Raw genomic sequence first — 26722 nt, forward strand, 5'->3', positions numbered from 1 at the left:
TTAATTGAAATTTTACGCTCATCGTTCGTTCCCAAAGATGTTTTACACTTCAAAAGTATTTAGTTACACATTTAAAATAATACTCATATAACAAAGATTAGAAGTACTGATTTACACAAGTAATTAAATTTAATACGTACTTGAAAGAACGCCGTTTTCTTGCGAATATGGCCCGTGGCGCAGTGCACAATAAGCTCAAACCCCGTTGTGTTGCCTTCTGACTAAACACTCCCTTACTAGATGCCAGCAAGTCGGGGTGGCGTCAGGCGCAGGTGGGTCCCTACCGCCGCGACCCGCCTATCCCACCTCACCCGCAGGCCGCCACGTGTAGCCCGCGGCCCGACAAGTTTTCTGCACCGTCCACAACCTGTACTCCGAAATTTTCACGTCAGAAACGTTTCACGAGTTTGCCTTGAGCCCTGGCCGAGGACGGACGCGTGAAGAGGAGCTCCACTACTGAAGCTGTGTGTAGCACTTTTCAGTGCTACCCAGTGAATTTATTGAAAGGTAGCCTGTGAACCCAGAGTGCGCAGGCGGTACAGGTGTTAGCAAATAGAGTGAGCGCACTAATCGCCCGGGGAGTAGCTGCCCCTACAGCCTAGCCGCAAACCCGGACTAGTCCGGGTTTTGTTGGTCAGTGGGTGAGAAGTGCTGCTGCAGGATGCCAGACCACGAGAAAAGGGACGCAGAACAGGAGCACATGAATGTGCCTCTGCCCAGTGAAGATGAGGCGGAGATGTCTAGCGACGACGGCTTCACTGTCGTCGCTAACAAAAAAACGAAAACAGGGGAAACAAGCAGGATTCGCCCCCCTCTCACGAACCCGGCTTACAACATGCAGGGCGCGCGCGCGCGTAAAACCCCGGCACGCTGGACTCAGACCCGGAGAGCCAGCCGGCCCCCAGCACGAGTGCAGGTTCGAGCCCTGCCTCAGCAGAACCAGCCCCTCAGGCACCCAAAAAGATGCAGGTTAAACCCCTGTTTGTTTTTGTCGACCAGGCACATAGCTACCCGGTCATAAAAGCTGCATTAGATGCAGCCCTGCTAGAAAAGTGGTCGTGCATAAGTAGAGGGCACGACCAGCTAATGGTACACACCGCCACAGTCACAGAGTACCACAGGGCAGTGAAGGCCCTAGAAGCGGCCGGAGTGCAGCACTCCGTGCTACTACAGCGGGACGAGATCCCAAATAAATTCGTTTTCTGCCGCGTCCACAGCAGCATGGACAAGGCTTTCATTCAGGGGGAGTTCCAAAGAATGGGACTCCCAGTACAAAATTTTTGGTTCCTGACCAATAGGCAGACCAGGCAACCAATAAATAAATTAGTGGTTGAACTCCCGAAGGCCATTAACACAGACAAGGTCTACGCCATCAAGTCCTTCGGTGGCCTCAACATCAGAGTTGAGGACTACAGGCACCCTAAGGGCCCACTACAATGTGGGAACTGTCAGCGATTTGGCCACTCTGGCAAAGGCTGCAGAGCCTCCCTTGTGTGTCGCTGGTGTAGCCAGGGCCACAAAACTGAGGTGTGCCCCCAGGGAGGGGACAAAAAACAGATGAAGTGCGCGCGCTGCGACGGCCCGCACTCTGCGAACTATAGAGGCTGCATGGCCTTTAAGAGAGAAAACTGGCGTCACCTCCCGCAGCAAGAAAGGAAGGAACGCGAGCTCCAATCTAAGCGCGCAATGCGCGACAATAGGCGAGCTGCAGCAGCAGCTCCAGTCCCCCCTCCCCCGCAACACGCGGGCCCCTCTGGGTGCCAGCCCCAGCCCCCCAGACAGGCGCGGAGAGCCCCCAGCTACCCCGCCCCGCAACAGTACAATCAGTACACAGTTTTGGCCGACAGGTATGAAACTGAGTACCCAGTCGTTGCCAAGCCGTGGAGGCCTAGAGGCCAGCCCCAAACACAAAGACCCCCGAAGAAAAACCTAACGGGGCACAATAATGGCAAAGGGAGACAGCCCCCAGTGGAACAGCCGGCCCCGAGGCAGGAACAGCCCGCGACACGGCCCCCTCCCCCCCTCCCAAGGCTCCAGAGCAGCCAATCACGCGGGCAGCGCCCGCAGCCACCGACATGCAGGTAGAGCAGACACAAACAGTGCAGCCAACTGCTCCACTGCAGCCGAGCCCCGTAAAAAAGCCAGCCCCTGGCCCTAGTGAATTCCTGAAGGTTGTCCAGCAATCTAAAACCTTCGCCCAGGATCCGAACCTGGCCCAGGTCCTAGAGCCGATGTGCCAACTGATGGCCATCTGGTGCAACCCGGCCATGTCCCTTCAGGACAAAGTACAAGCCACCATGGGCTTCGTGACTACCCTAGCGGCCAGCTTCAATGGCCAACAATTGTAATTTAGGACCTGTCGTTGACTCCAACTCCGACGACAATAGACTAAGCACCATCCTTTACTGGAACGCACGAGGAATCAAAAATAAAATAATAGAGTTTACAGACCACTTGATTAAAAACAATATTAAAATCGCGGCCATCAATGAAACTCATTTAAAACCAACCGATCGCCTTACGATATTAAACTATATTATATATAGGCGCGACCGCGATACTAGAGGCGGTGGGGTTGCCTTAGTGGTCCACAGAAGCATACAGCACTCAGAATTTCAATTACCTGTATTTAATGAACTGGAAGCAGTAGCCATAAAGCTAAAAATAAATAATCAAAATATAATACTAATTTCTATGTATGCAAAACCGGGCAGGACACTGACAGAATTAGACTTAGATATCCTATATCAATCAGCTCCTTCGTTTCTAGCAGTTGGAGACATTAATGCTAAGCATAGCGACTGGAACTGCCGACGCAACACGGCCAATGGTTTCGTGTTGCGAAGGCACGAGTCAAGTAAAAATTACCAAATATATGCTCCCTCAGAGCCAACACATGATAGTGGAGCAATAAGGCAAACCCCCGACATATTAGACATAGTACTAAACAAGCGAGTTCACACGGGTTTCGAACTCAAAGTCGTTCACGAAATGTCGTCTGATCACTTCCCAGTTCACTTAATATTCGATGAAGCGGATACTGACATCAATCCGCCGAGAACAGTCAGAGACTATAAAAAAGCAGACTGGAGAGGCTTTCAGACCAGACTAATTGACAATTTACCTGCAGCCGATGCTGCCAACTTCGAAACTAAAGAAAATATAGATTCAGCAGTAATTGAACTTACAGAACAAATACAGCTTGCAATAAACTCGTGCATTCCAGAAAAGGAGGTTAATTTTAAGCAGGACGAACTGCCGGCGTATATTCGCAACTTAATTTCTCAGAAAAATAGACTAAGGCGAGAGTTAGCAGGCGTCGACAACGAGATACCAAACGGCGCATTAATGAACTACAAAGAGTAATTTCCGAGGAAATTACTCTATGGAGGAGTAGCCAATGGGACGACAAAGTCTCGAAACTCCAGGTGCAAGATAATAGCACCTGGAATATGACAAAGCGGTTTCTCAACAAAATAGAAAAAATTCCTCCACTGCAGACCCCACTGGTGTTGCCTTCACCCCGATAGATAAAGCTCAAGCATTCGCGAATACACTCGAACAAGCTTTCACCCCGAATCTCGAGCCCTGCGACCCGCGATTTACTGCCGAAATCTATAGGGAAATTAGATTAAAATTAAAACAACCCCTAACCACAGAGCCTTATTTAACTCAGTCGCAGGAAGTTAAACAAGCCATTAAGCGCATGAAACCTCGTAAGGCCCCTGGAAATGATGGCATCCAGGCCATTGTACTTAAGCAGCTGCCAGAAGAAATTATTGAGTATCTGGCAGCCCTAATAAATGCTATATTTCATTTACAATACTTCCCTTCGCAATGGAAAGAAGCGAGCGTAATTGTTTTTCAAAAACCTGGTAAAGATAAAACGCTCCCACAAAACTATAGACCTATTAGTTTACTAAATATACTATCAAAGGTGGCTGAGTATATTATCCTTCAGAGACTCAACACCCACATTAAAAATAATAATGTACTACCTGATGAGCAATTTGGTTTCCGTATCGAGCATTCCACAACACATCAACTAGTGCGAATGACTGAACAAATAGTTGATACATTCACTTGAAATCAATTCAGTATAGCAACATTTATAGATGTAGAAAAAGCATTTGATAAAGTATTTCATGCAGGATTAATATATAAACTTTATCAAACAGGCTTTCCCGACTGTTATATAAAACTACTAGCCTCGTATTTAAGCGGTAGATCATTTAGAGTCACGACTGAAGGGGCTCAGTCAGACGTCAAACAAATCAAAGCAGGAGTCCCGCAAGGCAGTATCCTAGGACCTGTATTATTCAATATTTTCATTTACGACATGCCTAGACCTGAACATAGATATGTCCAATTAGGACTCTATGCTGATGACACAGTTCTGTTTAGTAGGTCTAGGAACTTAAATTTGGCTGCCGAAAGGTTGCAAACTGCATTAAATCTGTTTGAAAACTGGTGCACAAAATGGCGAATTAAAGTAAATCCGACAAAGTCAGAAGCCATAGTGTTCACACGCAAACATCTACCGGACTTAGAAAATAGACCACGCTTCACACTCTTTGACGCAATAATACCACATAAAAACGTAGTTAAATATCTAGGAGTACACATGGATAGAAAACTCCTATGGCGTGATCACATAGAATTCAAAAGAAAGGCAGCTTTCGCAAGACTCATGACACTCTATCCAGTCATGAGCAGACGACTCGGGAGCTCTGTTAAAAATGGCTTAATAATATATAACGCGCTCATTAAGCCCATCATAACATATGCAGCACCAGTGTGGGCAACTGCGGCTGAGAGCCATTTAAAAACGTTGCAGCGAATACAGAACAAGAGCATTCGTATCGCGACAGATGCGCCTGTGTACTGCCCCGTCAGGGCTATGCACAGGGAGCTTAAACTCGAACTCTTGAAAGACTATTATGTCAGGACTGCACAGAAATTCTATGATAAAAGTCACCTGAGCGCAAATATGTATATTTCCTCTCTCGGAGATCGCGACCCGGAATTTTATCGCAAATACAAAATGCCTATCTCAATCCTGGCGCACAGGCCGCCCTAGCTGCTCTGTGATTGGCAGGCCCGCTGGCCAATCACGTCGCGCACAGGCTCACGCGCACGGAACCCAGCCCTGTCTGCACGGAAAAATTTCCTACGCGAGTAACACTTATTATTTAATTTATAAATACTAAATAACCAAACAGGCTGCATATAAAACATCACTTAATAAAAATTAAATACGAATGCTCCTTCACCATTCGCCTTAAACCCATACGCCGACAGTTCTTCCACTATAACTAGTGAATAGATGTAAGTATAAAATATTAGCCTATATTATGTTGCAATATATATATGTTGTGTTGCATAATATATGTTAAAAAAAATAATAATAATAAAAAATATATATTAAAAAAAAAACTAGTTTTAGTTATGCTTAGTAACACATCACAGTTAATACTACACGCACACAACTTCGTAGATATTTAAAGCGTAGAAGTTGGGGCTAAAGGGCTCGCGATGAAGGAATTGGGTAGTTTCTCTAACCGACCGACTGCCCTTACTGGCGACAGGCGATATGAGCTGTGCCCTCTTCCTGAGTGATTCCTGAAGCGCCAACTCGCGGATACACTGTTTAAATTAATTATTCGTAGCTCTGGATGCGTAGATGCTGTGATAATGGGTTAAGCAATGACGGACGAACTAATTTCTCTAAGTGCCGACAGCCATTGACAGGCGACAGGCGACCTGAAGCTATAGTTTCTCCGGAGTAAAGCCCATGTCACAGCTCGCGGATACTTAACGTAAATAAAACATTTAATGCCCACACATGCGTTACACCACACATTAAGGCATGTTAGCCCGCGCAACATGCATTTACTAAAAATAGTCTAGTCTGTAGGATGTTTAATTTTCTCTCTTTTAGTTATAGGTGCTGCTGTCTGGAGCGGATGTGAGTGGTTAGTGTTACCCTCACCGCCAGGGGCCCCTGCGTCCCTGGCCAGCGAATTCCAGTCCTGGACAAAATCAAAAATCAAGGCGGACATCGAGTCCAAGTGCCCAACCCCCGCATGGTAGACTCTTTCTACTCTGGCCAACTCTTCATCCAGACCATCCTCTGTCTCCTGTACTCTCCTACACTAATGCATGCAAACTTGCATCCCGCATGAAAGTGCCCAGGGTTTTCCCTGTGTCTATGCAGGTTTTACCTGGGCCCAACTTAACTAGTAGCTTAGACTAGAGATAAGAGTGAGGGGAGTTAGTCATGGCAACAATCGCTGCCATGGCTGGCCAATCCCCTCCTAGCACACGATGCATGTGACCCTCTCCCTGCATGGCTAATCCCAGCATGACTAAGGCGTGATAGGCTTCGGCCTGAGACGCACTTAGGTCCTTCCCTAACCCGGACCCCTCCCAAACACACTTAGTTTTTAGTTAGGTTAGGAAAAAATTAAAAAAAAAAAAAATAAAATAAACGTTTCACGACAAGGTTTCACGAAAACGTTCTATTTAAAATTCGGTTTTGAAATTTTACTCCCATCGCGCCCAATTGAAGTTTCACTTCAAAACCTTAAAGAAAGTCAAAACAGAAAAAAAAAAACTTTAAAAATCTACGTTGTTTGCAAGACCGTGCTTTAACGTGTCGTTTGAAAAAGAACTGCAAGACAAAGCAAATGAGTAGATGGACAATCAGATGATCAGCGTGCGAATGAACTGTGTTAAAGCCGCCTGGAGCTTGTCCGGAGGCCGGCAGGGACCGACCAGTTTATCCGTCCACCTTATCGTGTTAGGAAGGCGGCCGCCGCTCCCACCACGGCGCTGTGAGACAAGTCTCGTGCGCTTGAACCACTCGCGGTCTCGTCTTCTCGCGAGTTACTCACTCCCCTTCCTTCAGGGGGAAACCAAGGAACCCGCTAGTAGGACTGTCTTGTCTCGTTGCGCGGAGCCCTCAGCGGCGGGAAACCAGAGCTCCGTAACTTGGTTTGCCCCAGCCACCCCGAGCCTTCTTCCATCCCCCCTCCACTCCTCAAGCCACCCCCCTGGAACTACTGCCTCCGTGAATGTCGCTGCTCGTTAGCTCGCTGCGATGAAGACGGTAAAAAAAGAAATGCTCTCCTCTCTCTCTTTCTCCCTTCCTCTAATTCCACTCTTTCTCCCCACCCCCTTTTCCTTCATCCCACGCGGTCGCTCCATGGTCGCGTCCGATCCTCGTGTCTGGAATCCGTTTCGCGCTGTCTCGAGTGGATTCGCCCCCCCCCCCCCCCCCCCCCACGCACGGGAGTTTCGAAAGAGTTTCAAATTGTAACAAGGGAAGCCACGTGTGCGTCGCGGATTCATTTCGTTCCAGGCTGGACTCGACTTACGTGTACGTGATCAAAGCACTTTCATTGTGATAAGAGACGGATGGATGTATGCGCGTTATGATACAATTATGAGAGTGATTTTTTTTTTTGCGATGCGTGCGCACAATGCAACGAAATTTTCACATGATAAAAAGGGTTACGTATCTAAAATATATTAAATAAAAATAAAAGTTATGTATGTGCTTTTAAATCTTATACTTAAGTGATTGATTTTAAATACTGCTACATATAATTAAAAACATTTTGATTGTGACTATAAGTGATATAAATTGTGTTTATAAACTTTATTAAGTGTATTTTCAAATGTAATTTTATAAGTGAGGTTACGTTTCGGCATGTAAAATTTATTTTCATTATAAATTGTAAATTGTTACATTATAGTAATTAATAATAAATATTACCATGATTTTTTATTTTTATTGTTTTTTAAAATTTACTAGATTATTTAACTAATTAAAATAATTAATTTTGTACACTGGTTTGTATTAATATTAATAGTTACTGAGTAATTATTTTAAAAAAATTGATTTGGTTGAAGTCATTTTTTACTAACCATGTTTATAATATCCCTCCAGTCATTTTTTTTTAATTATTTGCACGTAAAATTAAGTTATTTTTTTATCACTACACGTAAGTATAAGTTTCAACGCGGGTACATAATATACATGCAAAATTAAATATTTTAGATCTATGCATCTACATGAAAACAATTGTATCAGTACAAAATATTGATCGCAGTTATACTGGGTTCGGATTCTTACCCGGGCATTTATACTTTGTGTTGTCCCAGTTCATCCAATAGTTAAAGTAATTTGTATATCGTTCCTTGAATATCTTTTCACTATTAACTTCCTGCATTTACAGGCATAATAAAAATTTAAGTCAAATTTTTGAATATTCGTTTATCTTTTCCATGGTTTAGTAAAATTGTTATTGCAAAAAACATTAATTGATATATAAAATTATGCGCCAATTTTCGTAAGAAAATACTCAGTAATATCTTTAAAAAATGTATTTCATATAATTAGTATATTAAGAAATATTAAAAGCCATGTTTTGTAAAATGTTACAATACCTTTCTAGTAGAATTATTACAAACTATTTCTTTGCAAATGGTTTTCAAAGGAATCTTTTGTAAGAGTACGAAAAATAAATTATTTCTGGGTGGTCGTAAACAAGGTCACATTCTTGGCAGGAGGGAAACACGTGATCGGGTAACCACTCCTTGTTTATAACTGAGTCATCGTGATCGGGTAACCACTCCTTGTTTATAACTGGGTCATCGTGATCGGGTAACCACTCCTTGTTTATAACTGGGTCATCGTGATCGGGTAACCACTCCTTGTTTATAACTGGGTCATCGTGATCGGGTAACCACTCCTTGTTTATAACTGGGTCATCGTGATCGGGTAACCACTCCTTGTTTATAACTGGGTCATCGTGATCGGGTAACCACTCCTTGTTTATAACTGGGTCATCAATGGCGTGTCAAGAGAACTGCAGTCCAATCACGAACAATTAGCTGATACTCTCATGCTTAACGTTGTCTTTTTTCATCAAGTGAAATCATCATGGTGATCGCGACGACGACAAACTCGAAGGCTGGTTTTGCACGTCATGACCTTGGTGGGAGAAAAAAACACCGCTCTTTTCCCAACTTCTTCGTCCAATCTGCACCTTTAAGCCGAAACCAGGGCACGGAGCAGGTCTTCCTCGCAGCCACAAACAGCTGCCGCGCTATCTCGGGGCCGCATCGCACCTGACCCTAAATCCCAACTCACCCCCCCCCCCCCTCTGTTCTCATCGGCTCGCGATATTCACGTACAACTCCGTGCCCCGCTATGTATAGCTCGCCGCGGGAAGACGGACACTTGGCGCGCGGAAATAACAATCCCCCTCCCTCCTACCATAGTTAGTCTGCATCCATGCAGCGTTGCCAGAACGTCACGATACTGCAGCAAGGTTAATTCAGACCCTGAAACATTGTCTGGTCAAGGCCAAATTTAGTGGGCCGAGGACATAAATATATTTGAATTTCTTAAATATAATGAGTTGACACAACTTGATTTTGAATTAATATTTGGGTATACATTCACGAGGTAAACAAAACAATGAATTAGGCTTTGCTTTGAAATAGTGTTACAGATTTTGTAATATTATGTAATTATTTAATGCAGAAAGTCCCTCCACAGAAAAAAATTACTTTTACAAAAGATTCCTTTGGAAACCAGTTGCCAGGAAATAGTTTTGTAGTGCCTCAAGAAAGTTATTGTAACTCTATACAACACATGGCTATGGTTATTTTTGAATGCATGAAACGCATTTTTTTTAGATATACTAAGTATTTTTACAAAAATATATATCATAATTTATTTAATTAAAATGTTTTATTTAAGCATAATTTTTAAACTATGGCAAATATAATCACGTACAACAATTTGACTTTATTTGTTGTATAGTGCTCATTATGTGTGTAGTTAATATTGGAAAGCTATTCAGGGAATGGTTTACAAATTGGCGGTACTGGGAGAACAATAAGCATAAATGCCCGGGTTAGAATACGAAACCAGTATTACTGCAAACACTCTTTATAGGCGATGGAGTTTATTAATGTTAAAATTTGGAATGTAATTTTACGTGAATATTTCTGTTCCATATGCAAAAATAAAATAAACGATTACGAATTGCAACAAAACAAAAGTAACCACACTAAATGTAATAACAATGCATTTTGTGGATGAGCCGAGCTTTTGGCTCCACCACCTTGGATTTCTAACACATTTAGCGGCAGCTAACGGTACAGCTAGTGTCTTTCATTTCATTGCTCGAAGAGATTATGCCGTAGCCTGGCACTCTTGCATGTGGTTCAAACTATTGTTGTTGAAGACAATCGTAGTCACCAGCGTGAGCTAATCAGTCTTATTGACACAGGTCATCAAATAGTTCAACTTCTTTATAAAATGCATGACCTTATCGTTTTTAATTTACTAGTCATCGAGTGAATTTGATTTTAACTTGTGAAATTTCCTTTTTTTTTTTTCCCATAAAAGCACAAGCACAGTTTTCTACAATTTACACGTGTTTACCGTAAGAGAGTATTCTAGTTCTTTTTTTTTTTTTTTTTTACACAAACCAAATATTACAAGCAATTTCTCACTTCCGGACAATTTTTATTTTACTGCAAGCATTCAGAGTTTAGTTAATCTCATTGCAAGTCCATAGTAAGGTTTAAAATCCTTTTCTTAGTTAAATTTTCATCAAGAATCATTTGTGCTGTTTTAGTTATTTAAGTTCGTAATTTGGCTATTTTGTTTCCTGATACAAATGAAGATGCTACAGAAGTGGAGGTTAGAAAGGAAAAAAAAATATAGAAAGAACTATGTTATATTACCTATATACATATTGCAAATGCAATGAACGTTTCCTGTTGTGTTCATTTAAGTCGAAAACCTTTTGACGTGCTCTAACAAATAAAACAAGGCGTTAAATCCATAGCAGTGCTGCTTTGCACTGCATTTGGTTAGGCAATAATGAGCCGCTACTTGCTGTTGGCCACGTACGTGGGATATCTGCAGAGTTTTTTCTCTCGAGTGATCCCAACCCCTGCATTTATTAATAGCCCTAATTCTAAATATAAGTTCCAAAATTTAAACCACTTGTGACATTTCTCCCTATCTTTAACCTTCCAAAATAAAATCACTGGTATATATCGTTTTACTCTCTGCATAACTAGGGCCATGCATATTTCGCGAAAATATTCCGAGAATAGTTATAAGTTAAAACACTGTAGCACCATCTGTATTTCGTGATTGAGTGAATTTCTTTCAGGTATATGTCGATTGAAATAACACAAATCAGAGCAATTCAGTGCGAAAGTAAACGCGTCCTGAGTAGCTGAGACAAGAAAGGCAACGACTTCTCTCGCAGTCGGCCGCCAATCACAAGGCAGAAATTGCTGGTGCTGGTATACCTTGTTGCAGTCTAATGGATGTTCATATTTATTCGCGAAAAATACCTGCCCCTATAGTAGTATAGTTTGGCCGGAACTGGCACAGGGTCCAGGATGTGGTGCCTGTGGTGCCGACCGCCATATTGGATTGTGACGTCACGGCGGCCATCTTGGATGGTTGTGACCTTGACCTTTGACCTTGACCTTGTCCCGACGGTCATTTTGGATCCGCCATCTTGGATCCGCCATCTTGGATGACGTAATTTTGTTTTCTCGAAAATTCCGGCGTTGTTGTGTTTTCCGCCATATTGGATGATGACGTCACCGTTTCAAATTTTGTTACGGTCGCCGTCTTTAACTTTTTTATTTATTATCCGATTTTTACAAAAAAAATTTTTAAAATTTATAAAAAAATTCACTTAATAAATTTTAATAAACTATTTATAAAAAATTTACTTTTACGACACGGAGTTCGGAGTCCTCGGTTCGAACCCAGCGAGTGTAAAAAAATAAAAATGGTGACCGAACCTTCCCCCGCGGTGGGTGCAGGCAGACTGGCCACCACCACTTTGTTAATAGCATATATATCGTCAGGTAACATGACATCATGTCCACCATCTTATCTTCGTTGCTGGAAGCCATCATCATTGTATCGTCGGCTAGAGTGCGCTGATGACATGGTAGTTTAATTCTTACCCGCTAGAGTGCAGTAATCATTTATTATTATTGCTGTGACACCCGCCATCTTGTCATTTGGCCGCCATCTTCGAATCGCGTAATTATTAAGCTAGAAATTCGGGAAAAGTTCCAAAATACATTAAATAAATCACCAATTAATTTACATATTGATTCGATCCGCTCCTGTCCTCGGTTCGATACCCGATCGATGCAATAATGTTTAATTTTATGTAAAAAATAATAATTTCAATAAACCATGTTCAACATTCGTAAAGAGACTCTAAATCATCTACTACCATCATCCTATCAGACATCAAGACCGCCATATTGGAAATTCGTAATTGTAATGCTAGAGATTCGGGAAAAAAAATCAAAATTCATTAAATAAATTTGTAATCTATATAATGGTTGATTAGATCGACTAAGGTCCTTGGTTTGATCCCTGGCCGATAGAAAACAACTTTAATATTTTAAAAAAGTACCACTTAAGTGGCAGGTTTGAGAAAATAAAAACACCGCAAGTTCTTTTCAAAAAACCTTATTACATACATACTACACTACTACAAGTACAAAAAAAACACAGACAAATTACTAAAGTTTTGTGGATTTCTCGATGTCTGTATCTGCCACCCATGAATTAAAGCGAGGTGGAAAGCCCCACCACTTGACGTAGGACAGTCCATTTCTTCGTTTTATAATCTTCTCCACCAAGTACGTATCGGGATACAATGTAGGCTGAATCTCTTCGGCATAGAAGCCGCCATGGATAGGTTTGTGGTCCAAATCTTCGAGGTAGTAGGTCCTAGGCTCTGATTCACGAACATATGTCACACGGAAAAGTTCGGGACTCCAGTTCACAGTGAAACCTTTCTCGAAGATACCTTTCTGCTTGGAGATTCGCACAATGTCACCGACGTTAGCTTTATGCTTACGTGGATCTTTCTTCTTCATGTTGGAAAACACTGTTTGAAGAAGGCGATTGTCCGTTACGTCCTTTGGCTTCATTTTCGTGGTAGAATGCACCGTGGAATTATACTCTCTTATTAGTTTCGGCAAGATTTGAAGCCACTTCTAATTTCCGTTAGCCGTGAACTGCCGCCACATCTTGGAAAGCAAAGTTCTGTTAAACCTTTCGACAACGGAGTCTTTGACGTTACTAAATGTAGAGTAGTGTTTGATGCCATACTTCTTCATCAAAGCCTTGAAGGTTGCATTGTAGAATTCTTTCCCGAGGTCCGTTTGCAGGTGCGACGGTACACGTCCATCACGCAAAATATTGTTCATGGCCTTGGCTACGTCAGTTGCAGTCTTTGATTTTACAGGTCTAGCCCAAGCGAACTTGCTATAAACATCGATGACTGTCAACATGTACTTGAAACCTTTATTCAATCGGGAATATGGTATCATCTCAACAAGGTCCGCCTGGAATAAATCATCAATTCCACGAACTATGACTTTACGACGAAGGTATTTTCGTCTAGCAGGAGCATGAAGTTCGCGAGCGATTCCGGTTCGACTCATTGTATGTAGCCGGCTTCCCTCAGTTCTTCAAGTATGGAGACTATTTCGTTGATGTGAGAATAGTTTCCTATGCTAAGCGAAGCATGTAGAATTCTAAGACGATCAACAAAATCATTGGGGTCATCCCAATATACATAGTCAAATATCTGACCACTTTCTAGCTTTTTTAAACCTTCGCCATGTATTGTAAGTTCACTGAAGAAATTATAGAGAATGTCGATTTTTTCATGATCTTCGTCTTTATATACACCACTATCTGGATCGTTATCGCGAAAATGTGCATTGGTTAGCTCTAGCAGTTTTTTTGTTTTCTTGTAAGTCTTTGTGAGAATATCCTTTAGGCTCCCTGCGAAACAGCAATTCGTACAGACCCGGAGTCCCGCGCGTTTTGAACTCTGCTACGCGCACGATATTTCCTGGTAGAAAGTCTATTTTTTAGCACCGAGGAACCACTTATTATGTTTTCTGTACACTCCGTAGGTCGTGTCATTATTCCGACTCGTAAACGATATCAGGTATGGTCGGAACATTGCTTTAACTTGGTGCCCCTTTTTCGGTATTTTTTTCTTGTGCATGGACTCTGTACTTGTTAAGTCCTCTTCTTCTCGATCTGGTTCATACTTTCTCTTCTTTACAGTTGGCATTTCATCTTCAACTTCTGTCTTCACAATGATGGCTGGTTCTTCCTTGTTTTTAAGTTCGTCGAGGCGACTAGTGATTGGTTTAAATATCTCCTCATTTTCCATCTCACGTGCAAGTCTGGTTCGTCTAGCAAGTAGATATTTTTCACGAACAGACTGTATAGCTCGATGAAGGTCACTGGCCAGGTCCGACATTGTACTGGCTGAAAACTTATTGCAAGACCTCCTTTTATACTTTTTTATTCGTTCGCAGAAACGTCTTTCTTGTGTTTGGCTAAATCTGAATTTGTTGACAAGTGAGATAGCGATGCTTTCAGACTACTTTGAAAAGTCCTTAAATCGTCACGTCTTTGTGCATTCGATACTTCGATCATGTCGCGAATGCGAGAATCCGAGGCTTCCACACGCTGGTCTTTGGCAACGAGATAATCTAGTAATTCGTTTATCACACTTTCTACTTTTTGAGCCAGTAGCGAAATGTATTTGCGGATAACGTCGTCATGAGACTTGAGAGCAGTACGTAAGTCTGGACTGCTGCGTAGTTTGAAAGCATCACTATCTCACTTGTCAACAAATTCACATTTAGCCAAACACAAGAAAGAAGTTTCTGTGAACGAATAAAAAAGTATAAAAGGAGGTCTTGCAATAAGTTTTCAGCCAGTACAATGTCGGACCTGGCCAGTGACCTTCATCGAGCTATACAGTCTGTTCGTGAAAAATATCTACTTGCTAGACGAACCAGACTTGCACGTGAGATTGCAAATGAGGAGATATTTAAACCAATCACTAGTCGTCTCGACGAACTTAAAAACAAGAAAGAACCAGCCATCATTGTGAAGACAGAAGTTGAAGATGAAATGCCAACTGTAAAGAAGAGAAAGTATGAACTAGAACGAGAAGAAGAGGACTTAACAAGTACAGAGTCCATGCACAAGAAAAAAATACCGAAAAAGGGGCACCAAGTTAATGCAATGGTCCGACCATACCTGATATCGTTTACGAGTCGGAATAATGACACGACCTACGGAGTGTACAGAAAACATAATAAGTGGTTCCTCGGTGCTAAAGAAATAGACTTTCTACCAGGAAATTTCGTACGCGTAGCAGAGTTCAAAACGCGCGGGACTCCGGGTCTCTACGAATTGCTGTTTCGCAGGGAGCCTAAAGGATATTCTCACAAAGACTTACAAGAGTACAAAAAACTGCTAGAGCTAACCAATGCACATTTTCGCGATAACGATCCAGATAGTGGTGTATATAAAGAAGAAGATCATGAAAAAATCGAAGTTCTCTATAATCTCTTCAGTGAACTTACAATACATGGCGAAGGTTTAAAAAAGCTAGAAAGTGGTCAGATATTTGACTATGTATATTGGGACGACCCCAATGAAATAGTTGATCGTCTTAGAATTCTACATGCTTCGCTTAGCATAGGAAACTATTCTTACATCAACGAAATAGTCTCCATACTTGAAGAACTGAGGGAAGCCGGCTACATACAATGAGTCGAACCGGAATCGCTCGCGAACTTCATGCTCCTGCTAGACGAAAATACCTTCGTCGTAAAGTCATAGTTCGTGGAATTGATGATTTATTCGAGGTGGACCTTGTTGAGATGATACCATATTCCCAATTGAATAAAGGTTTCAAGTACATAATGACAGTCATCGATGTTTATAGCAAGTTCGCTTGGGCTAGACCTGTAAAATCAAAGACTGCAACTGACGTAGCCAAGGCCATGAACAATATTTTGCGTGATGGACGTGTACCGTCGCACCTGCAAACGGACCTCGGGAAAGAATTCTACAATGCAACCTTCAAGGCTTTGATGAAGAAGTATGGCATCAAACACTACTCTACATTTATTAACGTCAAAGCCTCCATTGTCGAAAGGTTTAACAGAACTTTGCTTTCCAAGATGTGGCGGCAGTTCACGGCTAACGGAAATTACAAGTGGCTTTACATCTTGCCGAAACTAATAAGCGAGTATAATTCCACCGTGCATTCTACCACGAAAATGAAGCCAAAGGATGTAACGGACAATCGCCTTCTTCAAACAGTGTTTTCCAACACGAAGAAGAAAGATCCACGAAAGCGTAAAGCTAACGTCGGTGACATTGTGCGAATCTCCAAGCAGAAAGGTATCTTCGAGAAAGGTTTCACTACGAACTGGAGTCCCGAACTTTTCCGTGTGACACATGTTCGTGAATCAGAGCCTAGGACCTACTACCTCGAAGATTTGGACCACAAACCTATCCATGGCGGCTTCTATGCCGAAGAGATTCAGCCTACATTGTATCCCGATACGAACTTGGTGGAGAAGATTATAAAACGAAGATATGGACTGTCCTACATCAAGTGGTGGGGCTTTCCATCTCACTTTAATTCATGGGTGGCAGATGCAGACATCGAAAAATCCACACAATTTTAGTAATTTATCTGTGTTTTTTTGTACTTGTAGTAGTGTAGTATTTATGTAATAAAGTTTTTTTAAAAGAACTTGCGGTGTTTTTATTTTCTCAAACCTGCCACTTTAGTGGTACTTTTTTAAAAAATTAAAGTTGTTTTCTATCGGCCAGGGATCAAACCAAGGACCTTAGTCGATCTAATCAACCATTATATAGATTACAAATTTATTTAATGAATTTTGATTTTTTTCCCGAATCTCTAGCATTACAATTACGAATTTCCAATATGGCGGTCTTGATGTCTGATAGGATGATGGTAGTAGATGATTTAGAGTCTCTTTACGAATGTTGAACATGGTTTATTGAAATTATTATTTTTTACATAAAATTAAACATTATTGCATCGATCGGGTATCGAACCGAGGACAGGAGCGGATCGAATCAATATGTAAATTAATTGGTGATTTATTTAATGTATTTTGGAACTTTTCCCGAATTTCTAGCTTAATAATTACGCGATTCGAAGATGGCGGCCAAATGACAAGATGGCGGGTGTCACAGCAATAATAATAAATGATTACTGCACTCTAGCGGGTAAGAATTAAACTACCATGTCATCAGCGCACTCTAGCCGACGATACAATGATGATGGCTTCCAGCAACGAAGATAAGATGGTGGACATGATGTCATGTTACCTGACGATATATATGCTATTAACAAAGTGGTGGTGGCCAGTCTGCCTGCACCCACCGCGGGGGAAGGTTCGGTCACCATTTTTATTTTTTTGCACTCGCTGGGTTCGAACCGTGGACTCCGAACTCCGTGTCGTAAAAGTAAATTTTTTATAAATAGTTTATTAAAATTTATTAAGTGAATTTTTTTATAAATTTTAAAAAATTTTTTGTAAAAATCGGATAATAAATAAAAAAGTTAAAGACGGCGACCGTAACAAAATTTGAAACGGTGACGTCATCATCCAATATGGCGGAAAACACAACGCCGGAATTTTCGAGAAAACAAAATGACATCATCCAAAATGGCGGATCCAATATGGCGGATCCAAAATGACCGTCGGGGTCAAGGTCAAGGTCAAAGGTCAAGGTCACAACCATCCAAGATGGCCGCCGTGATTTCACAATGCAATATGGCGGTCGGCACCACAGGCATCACACCCTGGACCCTGTGCCAGTATCGGCCTAACTATACTACTCCCTATGAATTATATTTGATTACTATAAAATGCGCATATCAGGCATAATTCTTGTAAACAACTGGAAAACAAAAACAGCTGACTTGTAAAAAATTTATTCTAATCCACCAATTTTAAGAAAGGAGGAAATAATTTTATGAAACACATTATCTTACAAATGTTTAGTGTAATGTTTGTAGCTTGTTAAGTTTACGAAATAGTCCCCATACTGAAACGTTATTACTGGTACGAGCGGGGAAAACAGGGCAGTGAAGGTATAACTCGGTTGAATTTTTTAAAAGACCATTTATTAAGTTGTATTTTCACACGAAATCAGAGTCTTATTTATGCCCATAACAAAAAAACTACCCTAACTACACTAATAGTATAACACGTCTCTAGTTGGTCCACTCCAATGTCCCCGAACCCTCTCTCTCACACTACTTACTTGCACGCCGCGTCACATTCGCCAAACATCTCTCCCTCCCCCTGTCGTCCCTCCCACTAATCACTATCCATCCAATTGGGGTCTCGCTCTCTTCCGCGCGAAGCCTCCCTTCCAGGTGAACCATCGCTCGTCACCTCGAAGTCGTCGCCCACACTTGATCGCTGGTATCCATCAACCAAAACACTGCCTCAACTGTAAGGCTGTCACTATTGTATACACTGTAAAAAATTGAAGTTGGATCTGAAGTAATTTTTTCTGAAAGTTCAAATGTTACTAACGTTACTATATATATATATATATATATATATATATATATATATATATATATAGTAACGTTAGTAACATTTGAACTTTCAGAAAAAATTACTTCAGTTCCAACTTCAATTTTTTATATATATATATATATATATATAATATCGTTCCCTTCAGTACACTTACAAAAACAGCAACAGTAGGTACTATTAAACTATTTTTTTTTTTTGTATTTTGCAGGACTTATGTAAGCGCTCACGCCGTGGTCAATGGAGTCGGGTAGTTGCGTTAATGGCCGACAGATGACTATCCAGACAATTTTATTGTAATTAGTTGTGCTTTACACAAGCCATAACCATCGTGTACCTATGTTTAACTCCGTGGACCAAATTTGCGATTACCAAGTTATTTAATATCCCCCGTATGTGTGTGTACAGAAAATAAGTATGGTGTTGTGGTGTGGTGTACTTCTATACAGTTTTCCCAGTGAGCAATGTGTAAATAAAATAATATATAAAGTTACAACTAGCTTATTCGACCCTCTTGTGATATTGCAGGCATAATATGTATGTGTTTATAAACTTTTTAAAGTGTATTTATGTAAGTAAGGTTACGTTCCCGTATGTATAATTTATTTGTTTTATAAATTATTACCTTATTTTTAATAAATAATTAAAATTAATTATAATAAACATGAGCATATTAATTTAAAATCATTATTATGTATCTATATTAATTTACTCAAATAAACGTTTAATTTTATACACGTGTTTATATAAATATTGAATGTAATGCATTTAAATTTGTTATTTGATTGAATTTCTACTTCAACAACCGTATTTATGATGTCACTTTAGTTCTTTGATTATTTCATTGCATGCAAATTAAAATATTTTTTTGTCACTACGTCATGCACATAAGTACACGCACCTATGCCTGTGGGTGTGACTGAAGTAAGACGTTGTAGCTTTCCGACCGATGCAAAGGGTATATCCTTCACCTGGCGCCTGACAGCGTGCAAGAGACGCGGCGGTGTCACGTGAGCGCGCGGTAAGTGGCGGTGGCTGCCGCGAGCCGCGCCTCTGAGGCCTCAGTTGTTCTCGGACAGCCGTGCGCGGACTCCGTGAGAGATAGAGATTCACGATCACACGGCGAACCCCCCGCGGCACTGCGCCTCCTGCGCACCCAGCACACCTGCTACCTGTCGGAACATACCCTAGTAGAATTATCTACGCAATGCGCTGTCTCGAATTCGGGTGTGTAACATTAAATCAAAAACACCAAAAAAAAAATTCCTAATAAAAAATGGTTTGGTGAGTGTACTGTTATAAATATGCAGTAAAATAACGGATTCAACTACCTGAAAGAAACGAAAAGTTGTTCATTATTTCAGATAGCTGGATCTTCGTGAAAATTACGCTGGATTTTCCGACTTCTGAGATTTGTGTTTATTTTTACCTATGCAATGCGCTGTCACGAATTTGGGTGTAAAACATTAAACTAAAAACAGCAAAAAAAATATTTGAGAATAAAAAAAATGGTGGGTGGGTAACACTGTTACATATTGCAGTAAAATATCGGATTCTACTACGAAGAATTAACCTGAAAGAAACGAAGAGTTTTTCATTATTTCAGACACCTATATTCGTGAAAAATTACGCTGGATTCCGACTTCTGAGTTTTGTGTTTATTTGTAAACTAGACAAACACAGAAGTAGAAGAAAAAAAATTCGCTGCAGACTCAACAAGTTTTCGAATGTATTATTAACATAATATGATCATATTAGTTTTCATTCATGTTCAAAGTATGTAAACTCGGTATCCGTAAAATAACGAAGATGGTGGTAAATTTACGACGATCCACAGATAATTTGTAACCGGTGTTCGTAAATTTTAGGTGAAAATTGTTAACAGTATGCTTAAAAAACCTTAAAGTTGCTTCTTTTACCGATTAGCAGTGCTGTCTGCCAGACTTTCATACAATGACATAAATATCGTTGCTCAGCTAAAAACACATCCTATATTTTGTTGTTTCCGAGTAAATCCTTCATTTATCCATAAGCCTAAAGGATACTAAAAAAGTGCCAGTTAATGGACGTCAGCCATTAACATTCTAAATATTTACAAGAGTCCTTACAGAATCGTATATGCAGCCTTTCGTGAAATGAGTTGCCCTTCTTCTTTCCTGCATCCTTGTGGCATTTAATGGGTTTGCGGCGCTATCTTTTAATAGAAATGTAATGGTAGTCTGCTGCTTAGCCAACTAATTGCTATTTACACCATACCATGATTATCCTTTAAGCCAAATGTTTCATTTGAACTTATTAAAATTAGAGAAAAATATTGTAAAACAAACAACTACTGCTGAAAAAGTATTTACTTGTTGATACCCCAGTTTTTTAAAGCGTTGAAATAAAAATTATATGTTTTCACGACTTGTTTCTCACTGAATGTAACCTTGAGATTAAAAGATCATTTTGTTAAGGCTGCATCAGTAAAGGAAAAATCCTTACTATTCGGGAACAGCTCAAACTAAAATTTTCGTAATTTTTACAAGCAAAATCCTTGGAAGCTCAATATTCCAACGATATCACTTATAAAACTGCAAGGCACATCTTTGTAAAATTACAAATCGTACAAAAAGCTCGGCCTTGAAAATTTGCATGTGATACCGATGGCAACTGAGTTTCCAAGAATTATCCTTGTGAAAGTAAAAAACAATTTTTATAGTGTATTCAATCACTAATACATAGTTTTTTGGCCAAGGTGATGGAGAACGTGACGTGTCAAAGATGGTCTTCGACAAGTTTGCTACACAGTGGTTTTTGTCAACGCCTTTGGCGGTATCGAAATTCAAAGACCTTAAAGACTAGAATACACTGTAATACTATTCCTCTTTCTTTCTTTATATCTCCCTACTTATGTTATATTCAAACCTGTTATTTAGCCCGAATTCCTCCTGAAAATGAATCACATTCTATTTTGTCTGTTAATTTATTGTTGCAGGCTACTTCTGGCACATCACTGACATCCACTATGATGAAATGTACTCCACGAGTGGCAACACCAAAAAAAGTAAGTATTCCCACTGTTATTTATCAAAGTCTATCCCATCACTTAACCTTGCAGAATGGTAGACAGATGACTTGAAATTTCAAATCATCATACTTACCACGTTTGAGAAACAAAAATTAAATCAATAGTATTCAAACAATCTGATTTTATTTATAAAAAAACAGTTAAGGAAGCATTTATCTAAACAAGCTTGAGCTCTTAATCCTTGGACATAATTTCTTTATTTTATGTTTTATTGTGGTAGTACGAAGAAAAAATTAAATAAGCGTTTACAAATAAGGTTTTTTTTTATTTATAAATGTTTGTAGAAGTTCTATGTTTAAACTTTACATTCTGCATTTTCTTACTTAGGCCGTATAATCTTGTAAACTATCTCGGCTTTTGAGCTTGAACCGAGCTACAGTGAAAGTGTGTACCGACGTTTCACTCTGCTTTGCAGTAGGCATTTTCAGGGTTTAGAATCAACAAGAGAGTCGGTAGGACTAGCCTAAAACTCAAAGCCAAGCCGAGAACAGTTCATAGGGCAGAAAACTACATTTATAAATAATAAAAAAATACAAAAAGGTGTCGTGATTTTTGAGTTATCAACATTTTTTTTTTTTTTAATTTTAATTTAGTGTCTCACTGCGACGTGGATCAACTTCGAAAACCAAAGTGGTTTAACAGAAAATGGCTGCAAAATTCTGCAATGTACCTTATAAACATATAGTTCCTTTTATTTCGTATTGAGTTTCAGTGATTATCAAGCATTGTAATACTTTTCCATTATGTTTACTCTTGTTTCTGTCCCTTGGAGCTATGACGCTACTACCAATAACGCCCAACCTAAATCCGTCGAAAACCCCTCTTTTTGGGCTTCGATCTTCATTCATCAGTCATTAATGATTATGTGATCACATGTCAAGTTAGACATATTTTTAAAAAATCAGTCTAAGGAAATATTCTTGGTTGAATTACACAGCCACGGAATAATATTTAAACTATGTTTTTTGGTGTGTAACACTTAGCTCTCGGTATTCGGCATTTGGTAGCAGTAATTCCGTGAATGGAACGTAAGTTACAAGGAACATAAATGTACAACTACGGTGCAGCCATCTGTTGTGGATGGTGCGAACTAAAGTTCCCAAAGCCAAAGGTAAAATTTATAGTTTAAACTCTTTAGTAATTTTAATCAGGATGGGCAGTATTTTAATAAAAAAATTAATTGAAAATCAGGTCCAGAGCCGGTGGTTTTTTTTCAGGTAAATTTCGCTTTTATCGGAGCTGTTTCATTACATGCTTTCAAATTTCTACCTTCAAATGGAATGATTCGATAGTCGACGTAGCTGCTCCAGCAGCGAATTCTAGTGAAGGATGTGGAAACTACTCGAGTGAAAAAATATCTTTAAAAACAGAATTGGCGTATACTATTTATTACCCTTGGCATTATTTATAATAATTATATGTTATATTTCGTGTCCGCGTTTCGTATTATAAGTGTATTTGCAACACGAGAACACATGAATTTTCTCGTTACCGAGGTTAAATGTTACACATCATTGGCGAGTACTGAAAAGACTCGCTCACGTATTATTATTATTTTTTGTTCACACAGAAGGCTCTCTTTTACCTCAATATCGTTGAAGATTTATATAAAGGAACTTCCTTCGATCATTTATTTTTTTAATAACGTGACATCGCCGTAGCTGTCCAATTTCCGCTGGTTGCCAAGCACAAAGCTCTACGTCTCTCGCGGGGTACTATTTATTTTAACATTCAATAACAACATATTTATTATCTTATGGAACGTAACCACCGCATTTGGAAGTTATTGTGGCCATTCACAAACGCCTAGTCCCGGTAAATTTACTCATATAAAACTTTTTTTTTTTTCAAATTTTAGTTTCCTAACTAAACAAAAGTTATATAGTTTCATATTTGGAAGGGTCCAAGCAGGGAGATGGTTACACTACATAATCGCGTGTTTGTCTCGGGGATTCGCCAGTAGTTAGAACGAAAATATAAATTTTCACGAGTATAGAATTCTAAAAGGGATCAAAACGTTACGTATTTTCATGCTGATCCACGCGAAAAGGTAATAAAAAACGATGTTTGGCTTTAAACAGTGTTTAAGTGCTTCATATTAGTTGCCTAAAGACAGAAACATTACTTATATTTACAAACCATGTACTTAGTATGTGCAATTAAAAGAAAATTTTCATAATTTGGTAAAAGTTGGGGTTCTGCCATTTTACAAACCGAAGCACTGTTGTACTTTAAATTATAAAAGGACATCTTTCGTAACTATTTGTAAATTTTATTGTGTTTTTGGTCATATTTTACAAACTCTAGGCCATTTGCGTGAACTGAAGATGATATGAATTAAATTTTTTAAAATTATTTTTCCTTAATCAGCATGAAAATACGCCAATTTTGAGCCCTATTATAATTTGATACTCCAAAAATTGATTTTTTCGTCTCACCTCATTTGCCAGCTATGGGAGCAATTGGCCCCATGACTAACTCTATGGCTGAATATAGTTTTACAACTATGTGAGCCCAGATGAAATCTTCATATAAACGGAGAAAACCACGCTGGCTTACTTATGGGTAGAGACCCGGAAATATCGCTGATTCTTCTGGCCTCAGGGTAGAATTAAAAGTCATAGGCGTGCTCAAACCATGTTTGCTTTTCCATTGGTTGATTTTCTTAGCGAGAAAATTTTTATCGTTGTTAATTGGCACTGCCTGATTCGCTAACTTCTCTCCTAGCTGGGCATCACTGGCTCATGGTCGTACATGAGCGTGTCCAAATAACTGCGGTCCAATCATGAATACAGTGCAAGAGTGTAAATGTTTACACTCTAACTTGCGACTTAATGAATGAGCGAAATTTACGTATCTCTACTTATGTGGATTAGAAATGTAATGGATTGATCAAGCAGAATTATTACAGGAAAAACGAACGTCTGTTAAAAAGGTTTGGCGGGTGGTATATATATATATATATATATATATATATATATATATATATATATATATATATATATATATATATATTACCATGTTGTTGGAAAGAGTTTAAGTGCTGCTGTCAGCATATTTGAAAGCAAAGCTTTATCAGAGCTTTTAGGCGTGGTTTCAACCTCAATGTGGGATTTGTGCAATTATACGTCACTATTTTTGTTTCATTGCATTTACCACGAATATTTTACCACACATGCAACACTCATATTTTTTTGGTATGCATAATTTCTGCACCAGATATATTTCACACTAGATTCTTCCCCACTATTTTGTTTGTTACACAGTTTTAGAACTTATTGCTAGAGCCATCATATATTTTTCGCGATAATATTTCCATACAAAATGTGTGTTGAAACTTTGTAACAATGTCTATGATTTCGAAGTAGGCTGGGTTTAGTTCAGGTACACTTTTTACTGGCAGCACACCAATAACAGCCATCCAGTGCGGAAGCAAACGAACCCTGAATGACCCAGCCAAACAGGTAAATGGCTTTTCTTGCAGACGACCGCCAATCACAAGGGAACAATCGCTATCGCAGACACACCTTTTTGCAGTCTAATGAGCAATCAGGCTGTTTCGTGAAAAATAAATGCCCCTAACCATAGATTTGGGGTCACGACTTTAGCGGAAGTTCAATTGCTTTGTCACAACACAAAGCTTCACCCTGTATTAAACAACTTGTTTTCCTCGGCGAAAACATTTAAATTGTAAGCACTCGGTACCAACAAGCAACATATATTTTCGGTCATGGAAAAATCATAATTTCCCAGGTATCCCCAGCATTTTTTATGTTCGCCCTTGAAACTAATTTATAGTAATTAAATATGCGTTATTTTAAATTGATAAATGAAATAATTACTGGCTAACAATGTAAGAGTTTTAGTATACCCATTATTACTTATTATTATTCACACACAGTATATCACATCTTGTATGGTTAACTATAACGATATATTTTTTCTTTGCTATACAAAAATTCCACGCGTTTAGCGATCAAATACCTAAAACAGAAAATGAAATTACGTACAACTTAAACCTTTATGTATGGAATTCATGCTCAATTCTGTACATTATAATTTAGTACGTAAAGAAAAATTATTTTTATAAATAAAACGATCATTGGGTAATTGGTAAAAATAAATTTAATCAGTTACTTTCCATTCAATATGTTTCTAACATTTGCAATACATGTGTTTTTATAAGGAAACCATATGTATCCTCTTCAAATCCTTTAAGAAGTAAAAATTTGTAAAATAATAAAAAAATCATTTGTTAGCCTTAGAATGTTTATTATTTATACCTAAAAATTTTACTCTATATTCTTTAACTTCGGACGTAAACCTTTATATTATACAACTAACCGTTCTTCCTGGCTTAAAATGTTTTTCGTACATAAAACAGTGGCAGTTATCGTTAGCAAAATTGTAAGTTTTAAAATTAAAAATATGTATTACGTAAACAAAATTCGTGTTTCGTAAGGAAAAGGAATCAGGAAATTAGAAATGAATGAGATTGTATTGTGTATTTACGTTAATGGAAATTTTTTCAAAACATAGTAGCCCAAGTAGTCTTAATTTTATGAGATTATCATTTTGTTTTTAATAAGTATATATAGTGCGGAATATAGTAATCAGAAATGGAATACAAAACAAGAAAGAGAACGGGATATTATATTTATTTTAACTTTTAGTAAGTTAAACTAAGAGTTTCAAAGTAATACACAAGTGCGTCATCGTATAGCTAGATATAACTAGACTCCTGGGAACTAATTAAATTTTGCTTTAGCGGCGTCAACTTCAATGAGTGTTGGCTGTAAAGAACTTCATTATATATTTTTTTCTTTTATGGCTAACTATAAACATTGATACTCAGAGTCAAAGTTGTGATTTGGGTCAGTAATACAGCAGCAAAGGTTGATAACAATTCTCGAGGAAAAAATTAAACTCTTGAAAGTTAAAAATTTTCTTCTGTCATTATTTTCAATTTTAGGTTAATCCAAGCAAAAAAAATTAACGTTTTATTTCTGTTTTTAATATGCTCTAAGCTTAATAATTATTTTATTAACTTGCAAAATAACAATCCTGTATGAATAACCCACATTATTATAACTCATAAAATAAAAATTAAGGGTGCTAGTAACTATTCAGTTAAGAAATATAATTTGCTTTTGAGCA

The 26722-nt window shown here is 39.1% G+C and overlaps 1 protein-coding gene across 1 annotated transcript in view; it reads left to right on the plus strand.

Moving 5' to 3' along the window:
- The window catches only part of LOC134530316 (acid sphingomyelinase-like phosphodiesterase 3b), a 539986-nt gene that overhangs the window by 424861 nt on the left and 88403 nt on the right, over positions 1 to 26722 (plus strand). Inside the window, exon 5 of the mRNA XM_063365045.1 lies at positions 21473 to 21541. Within this exon, the coding sequence (XP_063221115.1) occupies positions 21473 to 21541 (69 nt within the window). The remainder of the gene's footprint in view (positions 1 to 21472; positions 21542 to 26722) is intronic.

Source organism: Bacillus rossius, chromosome 1 (assembly GCF_032445375.1).
Source record: "Bacillus rossius redtenbacheri isolate Brsri chromosome 1, Brsri_v3, whole genome shotgun sequence".
Lineage (NCBI taxonomy): Eukaryota > Metazoa > Arthropoda > Insecta > Phasmatodea > Bacillidae > Bacillus > Bacillus rossius.